The sequence below is a fragment of the Alligator mississippiensis genome, chromosome 1 (genome assembly GCF_030867095.1).
Source record: "Alligator mississippiensis isolate rAllMis1 chromosome 1, rAllMis1, whole genome shotgun sequence".
Classification (NCBI taxonomy): domain Eukaryota; kingdom Metazoa; phylum Chordata; order Crocodylia; family Alligatoridae; genus Alligator; species Alligator mississippiensis.
The window spans coordinates 175472490-175496655 of record NC_081824.1 but is presented as its reverse complement, the minus strand read 5'-3'; the positions used below and the strand labels follow the sequence as shown (position 1 = coordinate 175496655).

Sequence of the window (24166 nt, the reverse complement as noted above, 5' to 3'; positions counted from 1 at the left end):
CAGATCGAGGCCCCCATGGTGAGGGAAGGAGTGGGGCAGGGGCTGCACAGCCAGGGCAGGGTGAGGCGCTCATGCGGGGGGTGCGGGCAGCAGCTCCTGAGGGAGGCATCAGGGGCACATACCCCCCAGATCTACGTGCACAATGAGGGCAGGATGCCACTGTGGGCTGGCACCAGATGCAGCACCAGGCTCTTCCTGGTCAGGGGGGCTAGGCAAGCAGCAGCGCTGGGTGGGAGTAGTGGGGGGGGGGGGACTACAGCAAATTTTGGGGTGGCTATAGCCTCCCCCCCCAGCATCATCACTCGCTCTGAGTGCAGCCCTGGCCCAACCTCCTTGCCAGGAAGAGCTCAGCACCACCCCAGCCCTGAGTGGGCAGTCTGTCCTCACCCGTGCACAAATCTGGGGGCACATGCCTCGCGTGCCTCCCCCAGGCTTGCATGAAGCAGCAGGAGCCACCCTCCATTCCCCACACCCCCCAGACAAGCTGCCTAGAGCTCTGTCCCGCACCCCACCCCCCCTCCCTGTGGGGGCCTTGATCTGCCCTCCCCATGCCCCTTCCCTCCCCAGAGACTTACCGGTCGGACTGCCAGGCTGCATTCCTGGCCACGTGCATGCTGCTGCTGAGCCTATGCACACAGTATTTTTATCGGCGACATTATCAGCCACATCAGCCAAAAAAAGCCAATTGCCGATAATGTCAATTTCCCTTTTATCTGATACGATATGGACCAATGTATTGATGCACCTCTACATATCAGTGGTATGGGAAGAGATGGCTGCATTAACTCCCACAGCTCCCTGAGCCAACAAGGCCACTCATTCCACTGCCGGATGTTGGTGCAAATCCAGCCCACAATAAGCCATGAAAACTGGATTGAGCCTATAAAAAGTCCTATAGCTGGGGTCCAGCCTTGGAAGCCAAATGAGTTTGACACCCCTGCTCTAGAGTACTGAGTAACCCAGAGGAACCAGAGAAATGAAAGCGACCCAAGAGCAAGTCAAGTTTCACTCTTCAGAACTAAATACTTTGAGGAAAAAGTAAATCAAAATTTGAATCCTCTTAGTTCTGCATTAGTAGCAAAGGGGTGTACTGCATGCTTCACTTACTAAATATGAAACTTTTAGCTGCTTCAAGCAGTAGAAGGTGTCCAAATAGAAAGTGTACCCTTTCCCCACCTGTGTGGCAACTTTATAAGGATTATATAAATTAATCCACAAGTAAACATCCTGTAGGAAGCACTTCTAAATGAGCAAGAGAGATTACCCTGAAATACTTCAAGGTTTACCATCTAACCCCAAGTCTATATTAATTCTATTTACTCTTCTTTACCATTTGTGTTTGTGTCCTTCGTTCTGAGGGCCTTCTGCCTCACCTAGTTCAAGTCCACGGCATATAGCAGTTGTCTTTTCTGATAACTGGAATGGGTCGGGCTACAGTGTTACTGCTGCCCACACTCCTTCACAACATCCCAAGGAGAAAACACGCTACCCACTGCCAGTCCCCAAACCAGAGCAGCTGTGCTGATTTGCCCAGGCCCCAAGGAGCACAGGAGCTGCGATAAAATGGGATGCTGCTGCTGTTAACACACAGGTGAGCAGCACCAATCCACAGGGTTCAACACTACTGCATCCTGATCTTAGCCAAATTACCCACGACCAGGATGATGCTTCACACCTTCCCATTTGAACAGAGGCCTGTAGCTGGCGCCTGTTTCCCTCAACACACATCCATTTGGAACCAGTCCCTTAAGACGACAGGCACGTGCAGCCTGATGTGCCAAGCAGTCGGGCCACAGCTTTTCGCTACACTGCCAGCTCCTGGGAGCAGAGGCTGTCATGCTGGGTTGCTTGCAGGGCACAGCACCCCGTCAGTCCTGCTCCACAGGGGCAACTGCACTACGGATAATACACAAGAACAGGCCTAGGCATCTCCTAGGCTGGTGGCGTTCGACTTGCTGGCCCCACGCGGGAGGCGCGACATGGGCCAGGTCTGCGGGCCACATCCAGCAGGGCATCAGGGTGCAACAGAGGAGCCACTCCACATGCTGGCCCAGTCCCCACCCAGCCCACAGGGCTCCCCACAGTCCTGCACCCTGGGCACCACCGTCCTGGGCCAAGACATCCCTGCAGGAGAGACCAGGCAGGGCCCCAGGACCCACGGCCACTGGTGGGGCTCCCACAGACGGGTCACGAGGGGGTGAGGGGGGCTCTCCCCCACCAGCCCCCCTCTCCCCTTGTTGAAAGGAGATACCCAGCGCGCATGCGTCCCGGCCCGGCGGGGGCGCTGCTCCCCCGCCCCCCACCGGCGCGGCCTCCGGGTACCTGCGGTCGCGGGGGGGGAGCGTGCGCCGGCCCCTTAGCAACGGCCGCGGTCACACACTGGCGCGCAGGCGCAGACCCACCCCCATCCCGAAGGCTGCTCCCGAGCCCACGGGAGGGGGGCCTCATGGAGATTTAGGTGTCTGTGACGTGCCTGAGAGGACCGCCTTTTCTGCCGGTTGCGCGGGCGGCGGCTAAATGAGGGGCGCAGAGAGAGGCCCTCTCAAGGGGCAGCTCGGGAGAGCGGCTTGGCGGGACGTTCAGGCATGTGAGCGGGCACCCCGCGCCAGCTGGAGGACCTGCAGGCAGAACCCGCGGCAGGTGGGGGTTAAGGGTCACGGGGCAGCGGCCCGCCATGGCGCAGGTGGTGGTGGTGGGGTCCTGCATGACCGACTTGGTCAGGTTAGTGCCCACCCCCGTGATGGAGAGATGTGACTTGCCAATTGTGATCACTGATAACAAGGAGAAGTGTTCTTGATTGCTTGCCTTCTGGTTTTTCTGCAGCCTCTAGGCTCCATTTGGGTCCCACTTTCCAGGTTTTCTCTGTAATCAGGAGGGTTAAACACTTAACTTCATCTTTATGATTATTAACTTAAATTTTTATTATTATGAGAATGATTATTATTATTCCTTTTGTTGTTGTTGTTGTTAAACAAAACAAAAGCGAAGATTCCCCGAAATGGATTGCTTCCATCCGACGCCGCCCCCCACCCACGTCTTGCAGTCCAACCGGAAGAGTTGGCAACTCCTGAAATGCTAGCTTGAACTGCCTTGGCCCTAAGCAGCAGAGGCCGACTTGCAGAATTAGGCCTTGACTTGCGCTGATTTAAACATGTTTGTTATATCCACATACGCCGTTAAAATAAGATTTTGATGAAGTATGTCTGAAATGTATCGACCTGCCATGTTGGAGTTTTTTGAGTAAAAAACAAAACCAAAAACCCATCCATTTAAATTAGCGGAGGATAATGTTGAAGCCCTCAGGTTAAAAAAGCACTAAGTATTTCATAGACATTAAATATTAGGGCTGGAAGGGACCTCACAAGATCATCAGGTCTAGCCTGACCAAAGGGCAGGTAGTTAGCTGGGGTGAAATGATCCCAGCAAGATAGGCACCCAAATGTTTCTTAAAGGAATCCAGAGTAGGTGCCTGGACCACCTCTGGGGGGAATTTATTCCAGGCCCTGGGGACCCGGACAGTAAAGAAGTTTTTCCTTATGTCTAGCCTGTCTAGTATGTGTCGGAGAAGAACATGTTAAAGAGTATGAGAAACTTAGGTGCAGACACAGATTGCAGAATTCACAAAAACTTGATGTTCGTGAGTCCTGTGTAGAAAGATGAAGTGTTCTGCATAATAGGCAGAATACACTGGTAGCTTTCCAAAAAAGGACAGTCCTCCTTTTAAATTTGGGTAGGACCTCCTAAAATTGATACCTGCATATAGACCAGGTGCTTGTATGACATGCATTAAAGCAGGAAATACAACACTTTATCTACAAGAAGTTCCTGTTACTGCATTTTTTAGCGCAAATAAACATGAGGAGATCCAAGATCGTGCCTCCTATTTTAACACGACTGATGCAATTGCTGTGTGCGATTATAGTTTTATGCCTTTTTTTCAATATAATTGAAAAGCCTCCTGTCCTTCATTAAGAAACAAATTAACAAGTCCAAGTCATGTTAGGAGGCTCTGTTGTTGTAGCTGGTGGGTTAAAATGTATTAGCCTGCATCTTAAGGAGCATTGAAGGGTGTTTCAACTTGATTTAACTAACAAAATCAGAAAAATTCACTGCTCTTGCCCTTCAAGGCAAAGGACTTCTGGCCATATCTAGACTAGGAAAATTGTGGGCTTTAGAAGGAAAAATAGGCTATGAATGCATGAGCAGAGAGGCAAAGCTCAGGGCATAAGCCTGACAGCTGCAGACAAACAAGCTGGTTGTCCATCAAAAGGCAGACATTTAGCCCTGATTTATTCAGGGTAAATTTGCCACCTTTTGGGAGGGGGAAGTATCGCTAAACTATTTTAAAGGGCTGCATCTTATGTTTGGTTTTTGGTTTATTTTTAAATTGTGATGGCTTGGGTGTCTTACAACACATCAAAAATGTCTATGTTGTTTTTAAGTGGGGTGTTCAGTCTAGTTTGCAAGCTAACTGTTGAAGAAAGCAGCTTTTTCCCAAGGTAGACATGGTCTCAGGTTTCTAAATTCTGTACAATTTGTAGCCCAAAGCACACTGTAACCTTGGATCAGACTGTATTCCCCTAATGCTGAGGAAAACTTCTTAAAGGCAAGTTTGAGGTCTCTTAGGGATCTCTCAGAAATACAGAAAGCTAGATTTATTACCATGTTTTCTGCAGGATCCATTGATGAATTTGTAATTGAGCGAGATGCAGTGTGCTTCAGATGAGCAATTGATGGAAAACTTGCACTTTCTTTGTCGATGTACTGTTTGGGCATATAAGCAGAACTGGGGAAGCTAGTATTACTATTTTGGGAATAACACTTCTTTATGAAAGTTATGAAGATTAAGGCAGAAGAGATCAAATAAAAACCTGTGAGCTTGAGTTTTGGTAACAAAACTGTAAATATGAACCGCAGATATGTTCAGATAGTGAGCAGGCCAGGTTTAGGCAAAATGCTCATGTTGTGGTGAGGCAGTACAGAGTACCAATCTGAAGCTTAATATTTAGAATATCTGATAGGAAAAACAATCTCCATTGAAAAGTTCAAGGTTTGGGGGCTGATGTAGCCCAAGTGAAGGGGACTGTTAAGGAGACTGAGATCAAGACATACAATTTTTTGGAGACATTGTATTTCTTGATAGGCTTAGTCATCACTAGGACTCAATTTCTTCTTTTCTAGAAGGTACTCTTATTGCAAGTTCTGCCAAAGGTATAAAATTCTATGCTATAATCTACAGTACTGGTTGTCCTGTCTTGAAACCTTACCCATCAGAATAACCAATTTGAACAGGTTAATATTTCTTGAGCTGTTAAGAAAAAAGGTACCAGAATCTTGGATGAATATGTTTGAAGCTGGTGTTAAATATACAGTTGACAAATTCATTAGATTACAGCAACCCCTGTTTACTACTTTTATTTCTTAGGGTGGCCTTGTGATTTTAAGCAAATATGGCTATAATTGCAATGTACAAACTGAGATCTAGAACATTTTACATAAGTGATGAATGAAAAGGAAAGGGGCTCTGTCAGGTTCCTTCTAAGATTACATGCTCCGAACATCAAAATGACTAGGAATGATGGTGAACATGGATGGCCTTTTCAAAAACAAAAACCTTTTAACCACCATGCCCTCTTCCTTTCAAAAAGCATTTTTCATGTTGGAAATTCTGTTCTCATTGTCCCATAGTGCTGCAGTGGCAGAATATGAGTTTTCCACAGTGAATGTAACATAATCAAAACAACCTCACGTACACACATGCAATGAACCACACTCTCCTGGCTTTTAATGAGAACAAGAACAAAACATATTTGTGGGCACAGTCACAGTCAACACTTCATGAGCAATAACAGACAGTAGTAGTGGAAGACAAGACCAGCATTATTCTGTGTGGATCAGATCTAGATATCAAACCAGATGGATACAATCCATAGTATTATTTAAATAGTTTCTATTCTGACTCACATACTCAGACTGGTGGTGGCAGTGGCATTTTAATTCATATTAAATAAGGACAAGACTAAACATATAAACCAGTAAGAGTCAGACACACTGAAACAATTAAAATAGACATGAGAAACTTTGGCACAATAGTCCAAAACAGTAGAAGCAGAATGGAGAAAAATGCCTTTGGACATTTACAGCAGCAGTAATACACCATCTTGATGTATTTGAGAACATCAGACCAAAGCCTCCAACTGGAAAACTCTTTTCATGTTGGGCTATCAGAATTTGAAATCTTAGTTTATTCTGGCCATCCCCTCCCTCCCTCCCTCTGACCCTGCACCTTCGTTCAGCCTTCTGAATGCCCTCCTGGATCTAGGAGCCCTGGTTCTCAGCCCCCTGCTAGAGCCACTATTAATTATTGCAACAAGCTGACTGACTGAAGGCATCCTGGGAGAAAAGAAAAAACTGATAGTGTCAAGCTACAGAGCAGCCTGCCACCAAAGCAGAATGGTTGGCGGTAATAAATGCACATGCAGGATTAACCTCCAAGCACACTGTGGAGCCTTGTGTGGAACAGATGCTGGATGGATAGTATCTGCTTGGAATAGAAAGCTCAATTCTCTGTTATCTCTAAACTTCGGAAATGCTGCTGAAGTTTGTCTTTCCAATAAAGGGCTAGATTCTCTGCTGGAGTACATTGGCAGAGCTCTGCTGTTTTGCCTTAGTGTTAACTCTCCCATGCTAACCGCTATCAATCAAGACAGTAATGTAAATAGTTTGTTAGTCTGTTCTGGTATGAAAAATCCTCTATTCCAAGTTTATTTTGGTTAAAAAATTTACAAGATATATAATGTAGTACCTCTTGAGTTAAGATTTTAATATCCCTTCTTTCTGTGGTACAATAGAGATGATTTCCTCATCTTTTCTTCCAAATGGAAATAAACTCTTGTGATTTTATATTTCTTCCCATCCTCTTCTGCTTTGTTTCTAGGTGCATCTTTTCTGTGTATTCTCATTTTTGTATACCAACTCAGGCACGCACACCTGCAGTTTCTCATCACAAATACCTTTCCTTAGTATAATTATTTCTCTGCTTCCATCCCAGTGCCCCCAGCAGCAAAGACGAATGTTCCATGATCCTCTAGACCAGGGGTGGGCAAAATATGGCATGCAGGTCAGATCCAGCCTGCCAGGTACTTTCATTCAGCCTGCGGGGCCCCCCAACAAATTGCACCCCGCCCAGCCCTTCCATCCACAAAAGTGGGAGTGAAGCACCTATGTGTATAACCCCCCAACATATACCCTATTGGGCCTCGCTTCCACCCTCTTGGGGGAAGGATTCTGCCCAGCCAGCAGCTTCTGGGCAGGGCTTCTGCTGCAGCTGGAACCTACTCGCTTGGGGCAGCAGGTAGGGAAGCGGGTGGGGAGGGAGGGAGTTGCAGCTGGACGGAAGTGGGAGCGCAGTGCGGTGCCTGCACCCAGAGGGGCAGCTGGAGCACAGAGGTCATCTGGGCACAGTGTGGGTGTGAGGGTGGGGGGTGTAGGGACCCCCCACACACACACATTCTCCCCCATGGTGTGCAGCCCCGCAGCAGGCAGGGAGGTCAGGTTGCTCGTGTCTGGCACATGCATGGCTCTGGCCAGAGCTGCACGGGGGAAGGGAGCAGAGTCTGCCCTATCGCCATGTGCCTGGAGCTCCAAAACTTGCAGCAGGGAAAGGCCTGCATTGGGGCCTGCTGTCTCCCCCGCACCCTGCTGTGCAGGTCTCCCCACTCTGCCCAGAGTGGAGGGAGCCTTGTCCCTGCTTGCCTGCAGAATCTAACATGGGGCTTCTCTGCTTCAAGTGTGGAGTTGCAGGCATGGAGCCCCCATCGCGTGATAGAAGTGGCTGGCCAGGCTGCAAGGGCGCGCTCCTTGCCTCCACCGCAGCACTGGCTACCTCTATCGCAGGGACTCCATGCTGCACGCCTGCAGTTCCGCACTCGCAGCAGGGAAGCTCTACACTGGACTCAATGGGAAAGCAGGGGGTGGGGTTTCCTCTACTCCTGGCAGTGCAGAGACCTGCACAGCAGGGAGTGAGGAAGGCAGCAAGCTCCAGTGCAGGGCTTACCTGCAGTGCTGAAGCTGCAGGTGCATGGCATGGAGCCCTGGTGATAGGTCAGGCTTCCCTCCCCTCCCATGCAGCACTGGCCAGAGCCGCACCTGTGCTGGGCACGAACACCCTGATCTCTTTGCCTGCTGCTGCTGCTGGCATTGGGGGCTGCATGCCATGGGGGGAGTATGTGAGGGGTCCCTACACTCCCCACCCTCCCTCACACTCACACCCTGACCCCACAACCCCTATCAACATATACATACACCCCAACATAACCTATGCCCCCCCACAGCCACACCCTCTCACAACCCCTTCACGCATCCCCACACCCCACCATACACACACATATATGCAATCACAATATGACACTTTTTTTGAGTTATTATGTAATCCCTTCTATATACAGTACACAATCACAACTTATGACATTTTTTTGGTAATAAAATTAAAATGTATTATAGTAGCTGTTTGACATCTAGCGTATGATTTGGGTTTTTTTTGGTTCTAAGATGGCAACCCCTCACCCCCCGAAGAGGTATTGGGATGGAATGGGGGAGAGCAAAGGGAGGGACTTCAGGAGGCAAAGGTCAGGGGTTAGGAGGCAGAACTTCTGGTCCCAATGTGCCAACCAGGGGGCAGGGCAACTGTCAAGGGGTGGGGCTACCTATGTGGCCCCCAACAGCTCGTCAAAACTTGTTAAGTGGCCCTCTGCCTGAAATAATTGTCTGCCCCTGCCCTAGACCAATTTTACTTATGTAGTATCGTACGGTAATGCTTCTCTTGCAGCAGCCGCCCCTAATTCAAGTCAGTTCCAAATTGCTTTTGCCAGCAGCATTGGGAAAGTACAACTGTGAAGGGAGTGCAAGCATGGTCCAGTTGAGAGATTTATTTTGCTGGATCCAGAGAAGGCAGTGAGGCATGAGAGTGTGTGTCATCTGTGAGTAGTTTGGTTTTCATAATTATAAGAAATCTGGGCTTGATTTCAGAGCTTGGGCTCTTCCCATGTCATTCTCCCTGACCCAGGAAGGTTTTGCATGCAAAGTAAATGTAGTATACTCAGACTCAGTGTTGTGCTGCTCTGCATTGATTCTTTTAGAGGACCTAAACCTGGCATGGATGAGCTCCAGAAGCTGTCTCACTCACCCATCCTTGGTAGGAAGGAGGGAGAACATGATTTGAGGGACCTAGATGAGGAAAGGGTGAAAAACAATACAATGGGCTGCATAATAGGAACAAAAAAGTAGGTCCCTTTCACATTCAGCTTTTGAATGCTGAAACCTGTTCTGGCTAATCAAAGTCCATTTAAAATTATTAAAATATTTTCCTTAACTTGAATTGTCATTGGATTGGGCCATCGGCATATTAGCATCTCTGCTGGATTCTTGTCTGAAATCGTGTTACAGATGAAAACCTTGCTTTAGAATGATCCCTTTGTTAAAATCATAGATCTGATATTTGGGAAGCAAAGAAAGCTGAAGAGATTTCACTTACCAAAAATTCTTTTAAAAATAAATAAATATAAAGGGAAAAGAGGCCTGGCTGGCTAGTTCTTGTGTTAATACACAAAGCTGGGTGCAAAGGTGTGCTTTATAGTGAGTAGAAAAGTGATTAGTTAGGGCTACCATATTTTCCAGTATCAAAAATGGGGGGGGGGGGTGATATGATTGTGGGGAGGGGAAGGGCAGTGATATGCCCATGCCCTGCCTCCCACTCTCCAGCCCTGCTGCTGCCCCTCACTCCTGACCTGCAGCCTCCTGCCCCGCTAGTGCCTCATCCTCCCGACCCACAGTCCCCTGCCCCACTGGTGCCTCTCACTCCCAGCCCCCCCAGCCCTGCCAGTGCCGCTCACTCCTGACACACAGGCTCCTGCCCCTCCTAACCCTGCTGCCCAAGCAGCTCCTTGCTGCCCCCAAAGAACCCCTCAGCCCCTTCTCCCACTGGATGGGCTGGCATCTCCCCCAGATCCCTGCTCTGCTGTACCCCCAGTGCCAGCAGGCACTCACCCCACTTGCACACCCATCCCTGTGTGCCCCCCCCACCCCCCGATAGTACGCAATCCCTGGCCCTCCAACCCCTGACCCCCATAGACTTACCTGCCTGCAGCTGCCAGGGCACATGCACAGATACACATGAAGCCCCTGCCTCTGAATTGCCCTCCCCTGCTCCACCCACCCCAAGCAGCTCTTTGCTGGGGCAAGCCAAAAAGTGCAGAGAAAAACTTCAGTGCTGAGCAGAGGCAGAGCAGAATCCCAGATATTTGTTGATATTTTTAAAAAACTGCCTGGATGGAGATGGGAAGACCCCAAAAAAGGACAGTCTGGGTGTATGGTAACCCTAGATTAGTGGCCTTGCTGTGGGAAAAAAACAAATGTGAGGCGTTTGTGATTTGTGCTGTCCGACATGGGTGGCCAACCTGCAGCATGGGTGCAACAAGTGGCACAGGCAGTCTCTGTGTACCAGGTAAGGTCAAAGGATTGGAGTGGCACTTGGGGACAGTGTAGTCCATTTTGTGTCATGCTTGCCAAAAAGGTTGTCCCCAATGCTTTAAGAGAAGGTGTTGTCTAATATAAGAGACCTGTTATGGGTCATACCTATTGTGCAGGATGTACCAGCTCAATGCTTTCCTATATTGCTCCTGGCTCTTGCCATAACACTTTTATTTACTAAAATAGGAAATGTAAAAGTGAAGCTGACCATACAGTGTCTTCTAACAACAATGTACAACAGCATACTGCTTAGTAGATTATATTTCACTAAAATCGCCCCTGCCTTTTCTTTTAATGTGCTTATTTCTTGCCCTCAGCCGCTGCAGTGTGTGTGTTCCCATGATCAGTGATCTGTATTTATAAAAACATATATACATATTGTGGTTCTTACTCACATACTAGGGTCATAGTGTTGGATCTGTGATGATCCAGAAAATATGTGAGAAGTGAGGTACACTTGGTAATGTCTTTTATTAGACCAGCCATATAATTGGGAGAGATATTAGACAAGACTTCAGGCACAAAGTGCCCTTTCTCAGCTCTGAAAAAGAGGTTGATGATGCAGGGTAAAAGGCGCTATTAAAGTAAGGTCAATCTCTTTTTCTCTGTTACTCCACTCCCTATGCTGTGTTCAGTCTTCTTTCCTTCATCTCCATGATAAGCCTGCATAGTATTGAGCTCATCAGCCCTCTGAAGCAAACCATCATATTTTAAGAGTTAACCCATGACTTCTCAGGCTTGTTTTGGACTAGTTAATAGCTGGAAGCTAAGCAATGCTCATGTGCTTTGCAGGGTTGGGGCCAGAATGCTCAGCACTGTTCAAGATTAAGCTCTTACTTGGAAAGCTGTTCCTTACTTCACATTGTCTTTTGTGCTTGAAGCAGCCCTATCTTCCTGCTTTTCCTACTACTTAAAAACATCTAAAAGCTTTTTTGTTCCATGAAACATCCCAACTCTGGTAGCTGTATTTTGATAATGCTCCTACCCCGTAAGCCCTTCACGGGAAGGACTGCATATCTGATTGGTAAAATGAATTAATTGTAAAGAGCCATGTCCACACATGAATCTACAGAAGTAACAGTCATCAATGCTGTTGTACCTTGGAGCTGGCGAACATCTCTCATGGTCAGTTATACCTGTAGCTTTAAGTTTCCAGCTTTTAATTTTTTTTGTCACACAACATTTTCTCCATATGTTATCTTGATGTGTGAATATGTGTTTATTTCCACTGTTATTTCTGTGCCACCCATTTTCCCTCCTTTTTAATAAGGTGAAGTCACTAGTAACCTGTGTTTGTGATACCACAGTCATTTCCATGGCAATAGACCATGATGTCATCAGTGGAGGATTATGCCCTTCCTAAGTGTGTTAGCAATTAAAAATTATGGTTTGTGAGATAAAGCTTGTCTTTACCAGGCTTTTAAAGTAAGTCTACATGAGGCAAGGAAACTATTGCTTACATCTCAAGAGACTTCACCAGAGTAATGGAATAAATGAATTAAGAAACTTTTTGATCCTTGCAGGTAATAAGCTGCATTTTTTTTTAAATAGGAGAACAAAATTAGCCCTTCCAGTGTGCTCCTTACATGATGAGAGAGCATACTTGTTTGACACAGTGCAGTACCTCTTATGCTCTGCATTATCCAGAGCCACCTCTCTAATGCCTCGGCTTAAGACATCATGATTTTCCAGTCACACTATGCTGCTTTTTTTTCCCTTTGAAGGAGGCCAGTGCTTAATAAATATATCACAAAATATTGTTTTAGTTGCAAAAAAACCAGTTATAGCATACCGGTCATTCTTTTTGACCCTCTTTAATTGGTGCCATGCTTGCCAATTTTCAATAATGCAGTCTCTTTATGTCTTTAATCTTGTGAGGTGTGTGTGTGTGTGTGTGTTTTCCGCCAGGTTGGTCTCAGCAGAGGCCAGTTGCAACCTTCTAATATTAAAAGAAAATTAGGTAAGTGAAAATCCATGGTTAAATGTCAGAACAACTGCTAACAATATGGATGAAAACCAGACATTTAAAACGGTGAATTTGAAGCATAACATATTTCTTTCCTGAAAAACGGCAAAAGTCTTAAAAAACAAGTAGGTGAAGGAGTAGGTGACGTCACTTTAGTAAAAAGGAGGGGAAAGGGATGGCACAGAAATAACACTGGAAATTAACACATATCTACACATCAAGATGACATGGGGAAAATGTTTTGTGGCAGAAAAGAACAAAAGTTGGGTACGTGGCTTGAGAATTCAGCTAGAGGCTTTATTAAATAAAAAAAGCACAAGGTAGAGCCTAAAATTCAGGCAGGGAGGGGAATTTTAGCTGATTTTAATTTATTTTAAGTAGCATATTAAATTAATCTCTTAGCTTTTAATTTGTCTAAATAACTTGGATCAGTGAATTTGAAAGAAAAACTTCATAATTATGCCTCCTAACTACATATATAAACTTTACATTTGCACTTAAATTGGGATTGTTAGGGACATCCCAAAACTGTCATTAAAAAACTGTTTAAACAAATGGCTTGTCCTCCTGTTAAATAAAGTTCCTGGAGACAGAAATGGGCTTTATTTTTGCAGCACTGGAATGAGACTGTTAAAGAAGAGAATACTGTATGTTCCTGGTGGAGACTGAGTACATTAATGTTCACAGCAGTATCCCAGGTTAAAAAAAAAAAAAAAAAGATCATTAAGTAGTGCCAAAATGCAAAATTCTGGTAAATGAGTTTCCATCCAAACAATTGTCATTTTCTTGGCTAACATCACAGGTTAAGATTTTGTGCCAGTTCCCTTTTTGCTGCTGAAGCATGCCATTTTTCCACAATGACCCATACATCACTGTGTGTTAACTGCTTATCTGTATAGCACCATCTTCTACAGAATATTGCTCTCACCTTTCAGTATAGAATTCCTGATTTTTCTGTGCAGCAGCTGGCAGCAAGAATCTAGGCAGTCAGCTGACCTGGGCCTTTGGAGCTCAAGAAGTGTGCCCCAGCACCCCCTCAAAAGTATCTGCTTTGTCCCAAATGTCACAAACCAACACTGTTATCTGCTGGTAATGCATAAAATAGTCAAAACAGAAGCATTTCTGCCATGTGGCACCTACTGTTTTTGTCTGGTAGTGGCTTCTTGATTTCCTAAAATATTTTTGTCTAAATAAATATATTCCTTCATGCTTTCTGTTTAGAAACACACCCCTACCATACTTTGTCTGTCAGTTTAAGGGAGAATTTTTTTTATGGGAACCCCTTGATAAAATATCCACAGCATATCCCTGACAAAATTGTGCTCTTATGTATAAGATAGCTCTGAGCACATTGTATTTTTCCCTTTATGAGATGCAGAACATTATGAATAATAGTTCCTTTCTGTCTTGTTTATAAATTGCTTACAGTATCTACCATTAATGGAAATAGCCCTCTTCCAAGATGCATCTCTGGACATAAATATCTTTACTAGCATTCAGTGGATTTTAGTGCTCATGACAGTAAAGAGCTGCTGGCGCAAATCGAAGACTGTAGTAAAAATCATCTTACAGAGCTGATGGTAACAAATTTGTATAAAGCACTCTAGGCAGGCATATATATGACACCGCCTTTAGAAATTGTTGGCACTTCTTTCCTAGCTGTTTACTAATCAGGGTTTTAAAAAGAAAAAATTGTAATTGTTAGCTCCTATATCAGCAGCATACAGCAAGCTATTTAATACTGACTTCCAGTGTTTCCTTCTTAGACTACTGTGTAGTGCCTTATTTGCAAAGACAACACTAGAATGCAGTTTTTCACCAATTTGCTGCATAAATGAAGGATTAGGGTATTTTGCAGAATTAAGTTTATTTCTGCTGAAGCTTATTTTGGAAGTAGAAGGTGGCACTGTTCCAGGATAGCATGTGCTTTCTGTATCATCATCAGACATGACCTTCCAATTTCAGATTTATTTTTTTTTTCATTATTTCTAAATCTAGATCTGACCCTCAGTGAGTGTAATAATGACATCTGCCACTGATGGCAAGTACTTTGGACTCCAGTGGTCTACTATTTGTTCACAGCAAGGAGAGTTCCTCTTTGGTTTCATTAATATGGGTTACTGCTGATTTTTATGAGGACCATGGTATCTATACAAAGTTTGAAAAATGTACTGAGAACTTGTCAGATTAAATTATTTGGCTGACTAGTCTAAGGTGAAAAATACCTCTGCTGCCACATCATCAAGCCCATGCCTACACACACACATCCTTCATAACTTAATGGAACAAAAACCATGGTACCGGTAACTGTAACATACAGTAAAGCAACTTTCTAGTCAATAGTTCAAAGGTAACTTACTACCTCTCTCTTGATTTTATTGTATTGTCAGTCCCTGTTTATCTCACTGTTTTTCTCCTTTGTTTCCTGTAATAGATCATGATGTAGCTTCCTGAATCACCTTCAGTTTCCTCTTTTCTTATTTTCCTCAACACCTTATCTCTCCCTTTCTATATTGTGTTCTCTCCTTCTTCCTACATATTTTCTGTCTCTTTGCTTTTATTCTCACCTCTCATGTTCCCCAAAATAACTCTCCTGCCTTCTCATTACTATAGTTTCACTTCGCTAATTTAAGCCTTCATCTCTTGTTATCCTAGCCATCCTCTCCCCTGTGCATTCATACACCTATAGCTTTAATAGTTTTAACAGATACCTAGCAGGGAAAGAACTAAACCTGCCTGTCAAAAAGTGGATTGAAAAGGCAAGGAGGGGCAGGGTGTGACTGATTTTGGTTTGATGCTTATGTGAGAAGCCCCACCTAAAGGGACAAGGCTTCCTTCGTTGTGGTGAACAGCATTAATATATGCCTGTTATCACTGTTGCTCATGATGTTATCCAGTAAAGCAAGAGAGTGAAACTAGCCTGTTTCTTTTCAGTTTCACTGTTGCCTGTAATGTTCTACATAGAAGCTGTGAAAACAATCAAGACCTGGCCAGTTTTTGCTTTACTGGAGTTTGGAAAAATCCTAGTCCTGAACTGAGACCTTCAGACTTCTGTTAGCAGGCCTCACAAGGCACTGTTGCATTGATTTATATGACTTCCAGATTTAAGGGTTATCTTTGGCGTTCTGAGGGCTAAGAATATAATCTTTTTTAATTGAAGCTTTGATAGTGAAGAAATTAAAAGGACTCAGCTAGAAAAGCTTCCTGCTTGTCAGAGGCGGGTGATTTTTTGTCATGGTATTCCCATTTTGGTAATGGATACTATCCCATTGCATTTATTCTGGAGTGAAGTAATTCCAGGCCTAGACTTTGAGAGACCACATGCAACAGTATGAAATAATTATCAAAGACAGCTTTCTTCTCACTACTGAGTCAAAGATGGGCTAGTTTCTTTTCTAGTGGAGATGTTAAGAGTTTGGTAGTCTTTACTTAAATAGGTTAATTATCCTTTATTATCCCTTTAATGTGTTGATTGAATATAATCTGAACTAAAAATTGTTCAGTCTAGTAATTTACAATTTAGATGTAGACCCTTTAAAAGTACTCTTCAGCTGAGCCTAATGAAATATACACTCATCAGAATCCTCCCTGTGTTGCGTTGATAATTTCAGAGCAGCAAGTCATTGGAGAAAATGATTAATATTTGCAATGAGCCATATTTCCTCCTACTAATCTTAGTTTTTTGAAGTAGATGACTAGGTAGTGACAGCATCTTGGTTTTGTAACTACAGATTGTAACTTTCATAAAACAAAATGTGTTTTTTGTGGAAATTCGAGATACTTAACCATGTGTTTAATTTTCAGCCTTGATTTTAAAGAGCTGGATAGTGGAAAAAGTGGAAACAAGATTTACATGACAAAATTTTATACTAAAGCAGTCGAGTATGTATAAGCCCCCACTCCATATTTAATAATTAAATAGTACCTTTCATCTAAGAATCTCTAAGAACAAATATTGTCAAAATATCCTTGGTATTTGCTGCTGTGTTTTGTAAGTGTTTACTTGTGGTCTGTAACGATTGTTTAATGGTAGTGAAACTGGGCTGTAGAGTGTTTCAAGGAGGTAACCAGATCATAAAACACAGCTAAAATAGAGAAGGGAATACAAAGCAGGAATCCTCATTTGTAGGAATCCTAACAACCACCAAACACATTGTTCCTACTTTCTAACATATTTACCATTAAATCACCTCTTAAATTATTTTAGAATACGTTCATGCCCAAATATATCTCATTTCCCTTAATTTGTCCTTCAGGGCATAAAGATTAGTGTTTGGGTGTGTTGTCTGGGGCTTTTTCCAGTCTAACCTTAATATTCTATCATAGTATAATATTCTTCACAACATAGAAGCAGGCAGGCAGTCTCCTTCAATGCTGGGCAAACTGGATATATCTAAGAGGTGCTCTGTGCTAAGACTGCAATCAGATCCACTTTAAAAAATAACATAATTGCAGTTCTAAAAATAATGTAATCGCCAGAGACGACATTGAACAACAACATGGGAGGGAAATAGAATGGTAATTTTGAAAATTTCCACAGTTTTTTTTTTAAATACAGGATTGATGTTTGGTAAGAGTAATGGAATGTTTGCTGAGTCTTAAACATTTGTACATAGGAAATTTAAAAAAAAAGGACTCCTGTAGCCTTGACTTCAGAACGCTTAGACATTCCACATGTTCTGATAGCATCAATGCTGTGCCTACCCACTTCAAAAATGTTGATTAGTAGTTGTATAAGGCAAAGTAGTAGTTTGCTTTTCATAGCAAAGGTTTGTTGGTTTGTTTGGGGGGGTTCTTTTTTGCAGTTAATCAAATAAATAATTATTTTTGTTTTGAATGTTGAGCATTCTTATTATAATCTAGGAATTTTGGCCTCTGGTGGCATCCTCTTTTCACGTAAGTACCACCATGGCACACTTCTGAAAATGTCTAAGGGCATTACATTTGTGGAGAAAATGTACTGTGAAGCAAATTACCTTGGGATTTTTTTCCCCTGCAATCTTTCAGATCTTTCTGAGTGATGATCACATCTGCATAGAGGGCTGACAACATCTAAGCTTCATTTAAATTCTACTTGGGCCTAGTTTTAAGAACCAAAAGCAAATTAAAGTTTTGCATAGGCTTGCACCGTCTTGTGCATGTAATGGATTTCACCCTTAATAAATTTAATGTAAGTATAAGATTGTAGCTAATTTGTTTTCCAGTTTGTAGTGGGAGGATCTCCCAAAAAGCCTACCCACAATGAATAATGTCAGCCAAGTCTAAGAAAGCCAAATAAACTGGGGTTGCTTACTGGAGACCAAATGAAAGTGCAGGGCTTTAAGGTAGAGTCAAAAGTTTAATGACTGCATCAGGGTACCTGGAGACGCTGAACAGAAATCCCTAATCCCCCCACACCATAGGCATAGGGAAACTCTTAATTGTTCTGTAAAGTGTGGATGGCAGATTATTTAAAGGGATAAGACAAGAATGGATCATAGTAATTGGATTTTGAAAAGAATTGTCATCCCTTTCTCTACATTCTGGCTGACAAACGATTGTTTCCTACAGCACATTCTCATAGAAACATAATGCCTGGCACTGACCTTCCAGGCCATCAAATTTAGTCCCCTGCATTCACAGTTCAAAAGGGTCTACAAGAAGACCTACTCTGACCCTTCTCACGCATCACATCCAAAAAGCACTCAGTTGAAGAGCAAACCAGTGCCTCGACCACTTTGGCACCAGTGCCTCGACCACTGAAGTCAGGGAACTTAGTAGGTAAAATATGCTCAGATGTTCCTAGGAAGTGGAGCATGACTCATACCACAGAAGAAGGCAAAGAAAAAAACCTCCAACCCTCAAAACTCCTCTTCAGGTCTTTTGAAACTGAGGTACTCAAAACACAAGGTGCTGGGTCTTTTGCCATTATTGGGCTATTTTTCATTAGGGGACAGGACTGTGTCTTCCTATTTGCTTGTGCAGTGCTTAACCTAGTGGAGCTCTGAACTACCCTGGGAAAAAGCTGCTATGCTGAGTCTAATCTGGTTCACCCCATGATGGGGAATTCCAAGTAGGGAGGATACAGCCCAATTTGTTCCTTTTGCTCCATCAGAGTGCCTTGAAGGAGCAGAGTTAGGACTAGATTCTAGCTATTGTATTACTGCTAACACCATACTTTTAAATTCTGCCTATCTACTTGTTCTGTTATTTATATTGAAGTGGTTCCTAGAGGCCAATTCCCCATTGTGCTAGGCAGTTTACAAATATACAGCAAAGGCAGTCCCTGCCCCAAAGGTGCTTCCTAGTCTGTGTCTGTAAGCAAATGCAGCAAGAAGGTAATAGCCTAATAAATAGGACTCATGGCTTGTCAGTTGACTAACCACTATTAGTCCCTTTCTCCCTTTCTTACTCAAGGAGAATGCCTGAATTTTTTGGGGGGTGGGAAGGGTGTGGGACACTGCACAATTGGTGTTTCATTTAAATAATGGAAGATCTAATTGGTCATGCAAATTCTATTTTCCTGTGTGAGATGCTGGTGATCATTTTTTGTTTTTTAGAAAAAAAAGCTTGTTAAGTGTTTTCCAGCCTTTTGCACTCTTTCCCTCTCAAACATACAAACAAGTTAGTCGTTTTTCAAAAAAGTATTGCTATTCAACAGGGATTTTTTCCTCAGCACAACTGAAAAGCTGTGTACTGTACTAATTTATTTAATAATACTTAATGGATAGCACTTGCGTGTTGAAGGCACTAAACACACATTAGCTAATTAATCTTCCAGCTTTATTTGGAAGTAAAAATTGTGCAGCTTGATGAATTTAAAAAAATGGTTTATGCAAACACTGCAAATATACATTTTCCCCTGCTTTCTCCTTCCGTCTCTCGCAATGATCATCTCACTGCTTCTTGTAAAGGAGATCTTCAAAGAAAATCCAGAATACTGTGGAAAACAACATGACTGAAGAGGTAGCACTTTCCTCTCTGAGTCAGTATTGAACCAGTGCCCCAGCAAGGTATTAGGGGGCTCTGTTAATGTTTGCTGTGCTATTTTTCATCAGATATTTTATCTGAAAAAAAATGCCAGCCGATTTAAATCTCATGGCACTTTACGTAGTAGAAAAGAGAGTTGGAGCCCTTGCACTGGCTACATTCCACTGGGTACACTTTTATTCTGCTTAATCCTAGAGTTCCAGTTGGATACAGATATTCTTTGCCTTGTCTCCAAAAGTGTGTTTTGTTGCTCTGCATTATTAAACACCTCCAGTTTCTTAGCCAAGAATAGGCTCAGTGATGAGTGAACTGGTTCTTTTATTTGTAGCTTTAAAGCCTTTGGGGCTCTTCCAGCATGAAAAGTGCTCTGTAAACATAAAGTCATACCATTATTAGATTTGTGAAACACAGTTACATATTATATATGTAATAATTTTATTTCCTATTTAATAAATACAGAAAATACATGTCAAAGCAGGTCTGTATAATCTGTGACACACAAGACTTCATTACATAGTTGGTGTGCGGTTTGTATGTATTCTTGACAGAGCTAAACAGAAATTGCTCCAGAGGCTGGAGATGTAGCCTGTTCCCAGTCTACCATTCAAACCAATTTGCTATCTAATTGAATGTTTTCAAGTTACGTCAAAGTTGTAAATGGCTTTACAAAACATTTTATGTAACAGTTCCGAAAGTCAGTGTGACAGTTTTTCTAATTCACTTGTTTAGCCTAGTTTTTGAGTAGCGTTAGCTGTTCAATCACTTTTAGGCTATTATGAGTATTCTTTGTGGCACCATCAATAAACCAAGAACTCATATGGTTCCTTAATCATACAGATTACTCATCATTGCCTGTTCATAACAGAAGCCTGAAATGCTTGTTGAAATTGCCTGATGCAAATCAAAATTCAGTAATTACTGATCATTGCAGAATTAAATGACAGGATAATAGCATCACAATAGAACAATGTTTCTTTTGATTGAATACCTGTTTCAGTAAAAGTGAAACCTCCAGATCTATTTATAGATCAGTGCTGTGAATGTATCTAATACACAGGATAAGAATACAATTTAGAGTAAGGGATTGTTCTCAATGATCACTAATCCTTTAAAAATAAAATGAGATTTTTTGTTTTGTTTACATTGAATTGCTTAGAACTTGTTGAATATTTTTGTCTAATCTTCTGGCCTGTTTGTAAAATTGCCTAATTGTAATTTGCTGTTCTAACTTGATTTTTGATCTCCACTCTGCACACTTTCATCGACGTTATCTTCTCATCTCCAGCAAGCTGTTTGCTTCCTGCAGGCACTTGTTATTCCATGCTGCTTCCAGTGCTGAGGCCTGGATTCTTACCTTACATACCCTGGTTTCATAGTCGCACAATTCAGTTGCCTCCTTTGGAACTGTATGTATTTGCACAGGCCTGATTGAGGCCATGGACACACATGTAGGCTATCCCAGAAGAACAACACCAGCAGTCCCAAAGAAGAAAAAAGGTGTGGCTGTATAAATCAACTCCTTGAACCAAGGCAAATCTCCCTTAACTTGGGAAATTTAATTCTGGGTAAAATCTGGTGTGTAATCTCATCCTTGTTCAGCTGTTTGTTTGTGCCCACCTTATGTGAATCTTACTTTTAAGCTTTTGCTTTGAGGTTGGCTTCCTAAATTAGGGCAGCTCTCCTTTTATAGTCATGGCCTGAGACAAGAGTCACTATTAAACCTGGAAGATGCATGTGAATCTGCTTCTTGTAAAGTGTGCATGAACTCAAAGACCAAGGCTACTAGCTGACTTCTGCTGTGAAGTTGTTGGTTTTGGTTGAGCCTAATTATGTCTAGCATAAATCCCAATCTCCAGGAAGTCTGTTCAGAAAAGCAGAGGAATCAGCACTTGATGCACACTTTCTTTATCTAATATCAGCAGGTGTGGGACAGCATGATCTAGCATAGTGATTCTTAACCAGGGTGCCAGGGCACCCTGGGGTACCTCCAGATCCTTTGAAGGGTGCCGCAAGGTTTGAGGAGTTAAGTGAGGTTTGAGGAAATAACAGATATCAAGATAAGTAGATAAACTAGGCTCGGGTTTGTCCCTGCCTGGACCATTCCCCACCCTCACTGTTCAGCTTCTCTGCAAGTAGGTGAGCACTGTAATATATAAATTCGATTTTGAAATTGGGTGCCATTCAATTCACAAAAGCTATGGAGGGGTGCCTCAAGTCCAAGAAAGTTAACAACCACTGAACTAGTGAACCAAACACTGTGCTGCCACTCAGGAGGTTGGGGTTCCTCTGTCTTGCCTCTGCTGCTGGCCAGCTGGGAGTTCTCAGGCAGTTGATTCTGTAAAATAAGGATGCTTCCTTCCTTTTATAATGTGCTCTGGGATCTACTGGTGAAAAGAACCATAGAGGAGTGAGGTGCTGGTATTATAATTATTTATTATCAAAGGTGAGTGAAAGGACTGCTTGCTACCAATGACATGTAGGCATGCAGGCAATGAAGCTATAATGCTACCTGAAGGGGAGCCTCACTGAAAGCTGCAAAATGCAGACAAAGCTCCATTCCACGGCCATCGATATTTTGGGTCCCTGCGAGGTATTGTTCCAGTGACATAAATTAGTGCATGTTGCAATGAATTATAGCAGTTGCCATTAAAAGTCAGCATTTCCCCACATTTGCTGTACAGCGATATTTGATTTCTTGTCGTTAGTCCCTCTTCTAAGTACAGAGAAACACTGCAGTCTGTCAGATACTACTGTGTGGTAATTGGTTGTACATGCTGACTTTTTCAACTCGGTATAACGCATGCTGTGATTTATTTATTTTTTTAAATCAGTATTTTTTTGCTTAAAATAGCTGTAGCCCTTCCACCCTTAAGCCCATTTTTTCCACCCTACCTCTGTGGAAATCTGTGTTGGGGTTCAGAGTGTAGTTGCATCCATGACTCTTTCTGGTCTCTCAGTGTACAGTGACACAAGTGACAGGCCCTGTATTTTTTGCGTCCCACTGAATAGAATGCTACCATGCCCAGTTGCTCCAAGTAATTATATCAGGAGTGAAACAGGGACCCTACATCACTTCCATAGCAGGTACAACATAAATTCAAAACATAAAATGGGTAGGTTCCATGACCTTTGCAAGAGCTACTTAGGAAAGAGCTGTTGGTACAAAATCTGTACCACTTCACAGGTCACCTTTTTTTCAGATTGGAGGGTGAGCAGCGTCCCAGCCAGCTGTGAGATCTACTCAGCTGAATATCTTTTAATGCTCTGCAATTATACATCGAGGCACAGGTATTCTTCTTCTTTGGCAAGGGCTCTTTGCATTCTTGCAAAAGTGCTGAAATCCCCTTTCCCTGCATCATAGTTTCCCTTCTTTAAGAATATTTTTGCCATCAGGCTTTAGACTATCGTTTGGAGCCTGTCAGGGCCAGTGTGCTGTCAGCTAGACGGGCTGCTGTTGTGTGACAGGAGACGCTCCTTCCCCACTGGTGCTGAGTGTGTCTCTTGTAGTTGAGGAGGGTAAAGGATGTTCTATTTTTATATCTTGTGTTTGGAATTCATTGCCATAAAGAGGCAGAACTTTGGGTAGTAATTTAACCAAACCTTTCCCTGTAGAGATGGAGCCTTTCTAGACTGTATTTATTTATAATGCAATTAACAAAAGGAGACTAGTCCTTCATTTCAGGTGAATTTTTCTACACAAAAGTAGAGGTTGTTTGTGGAGGGAGATTTTTTTTTCTTCTCTTTTGACATTGCATGAAAAGATCTGATAGGGTTAACAAAATAGAAGTCTTTGCAAAATAAAATTAAACCAGACTCTCTTGAATACAACTCTGAGGAGTCTGCACTTGTACAGGTGCCCTCGGTTCTGGACACCCATCCCCAGAAAGATGTAAATGTAACTAGAGGATATTCAGAGCACAACAAAAATGATTAGGGAATTGCAAGGTCTGATTTATAACGGAAGATTTAAAAAGCTCAATGTGTACATTGCATCTGAATGACAGATGAAGGGAGGGGGTATGTTATGATGATTTATACCTCTCTGACAGTTTTGAATGCCATGATGGGAGAAAAATTACTAAGGGTGTTCTGAGGAAGTAAAATGTGATGCAGTTTGAGATTAGATTAATAGTCTGGAAATTTAAGATGAATGTCAGGTTAAAATATTCTAACAGTTTTGTTGATTTTAGTAATATAATTTTACTTTGTATTGAACCCCCTCTGTGGATGAGAACCTCACTTTGCTAGTTAGGCTCTGTTTAAAAACACAGACCCACAGAACAGAAAGCCTGTCCCTCTGCATAGCAATGTAAAACAAAATTGGATAATGTCTGATGGGGGATAAGTACTAAATGGAGTACAGAAATGGGTTGATCTCTCAAATCTTTTAAGTTTTGGAATTCAGGAAATGAAAGGCTACCATAGGTATCACTGCTGTTTGTTTCAGCCCTGGCTTGAATGTTGAACCCATTTGGGATTGCATTAGTATAGTGCTTATTGTGAAGAATTTTGCCTTATTGATTACTAATGTCAGTAAATATTGTTTTTAAATTGTAATAGTTGTACCACTCGTCTGCCAAAACCAGGAGAAACCGTCATTGGACATAAGTTTTTCATTGGCTTTGGAGGGAAAGGAGCCAATCAGTGTGTCCAAGCTGCTCGACTCGGGGCCAAGACCTCAATGATATGCGAAGTAAGTACTGA

At 42.9% G+C, this 24166-nt stretch overlaps 2 protein-coding genes across 3 annotated transcripts in view; one reads left to right on the top strand and one right to left on the bottom strand.

Moving 5' to 3' along the window:
- BABAM2 (BRISC and BRCA1 A complex member 2) overlaps positions 1-2431 on the bottom strand; it is a 302496-nt gene extending 300065 nt beyond the window's left edge. Inside the window, exon 1 of the mRNA XM_014598025.3 lies at positions 2323-2431. The gene's annotated coding sequence lies outside the window, so the exon portion shown is untranslated. The remainder of the gene's footprint in view (positions 1-2322) is intronic.
- A 180-nt stretch (positions 2432-2611) lies between these two features.
- RBKS (ribokinase) overlaps positions 2612-24166 on the top strand; it is a 94677-nt gene continuing 73122 nt past the window's right edge. The window contains exons 1-3 of one of the 2 annotated variants that reach the window (XM_014598028.3): positions 2646-2721; positions 22663-22750; positions 24023-24155. In XM_014598028.3, the coding sequence (XP_014453514.1) occupies positions 22722-22750; positions 24023-24155 (162 nt within the window). In that variant the 5' untranslated portion in view covers positions 2646-2721; positions 22663-22721. Of the gene's footprint in view, positions 2722-22662; positions 22751-24022; positions 24156-24166 lie in introns of both variants that reach the window. The other variant, XM_014598027.3, reaches the window with a different exon arrangement.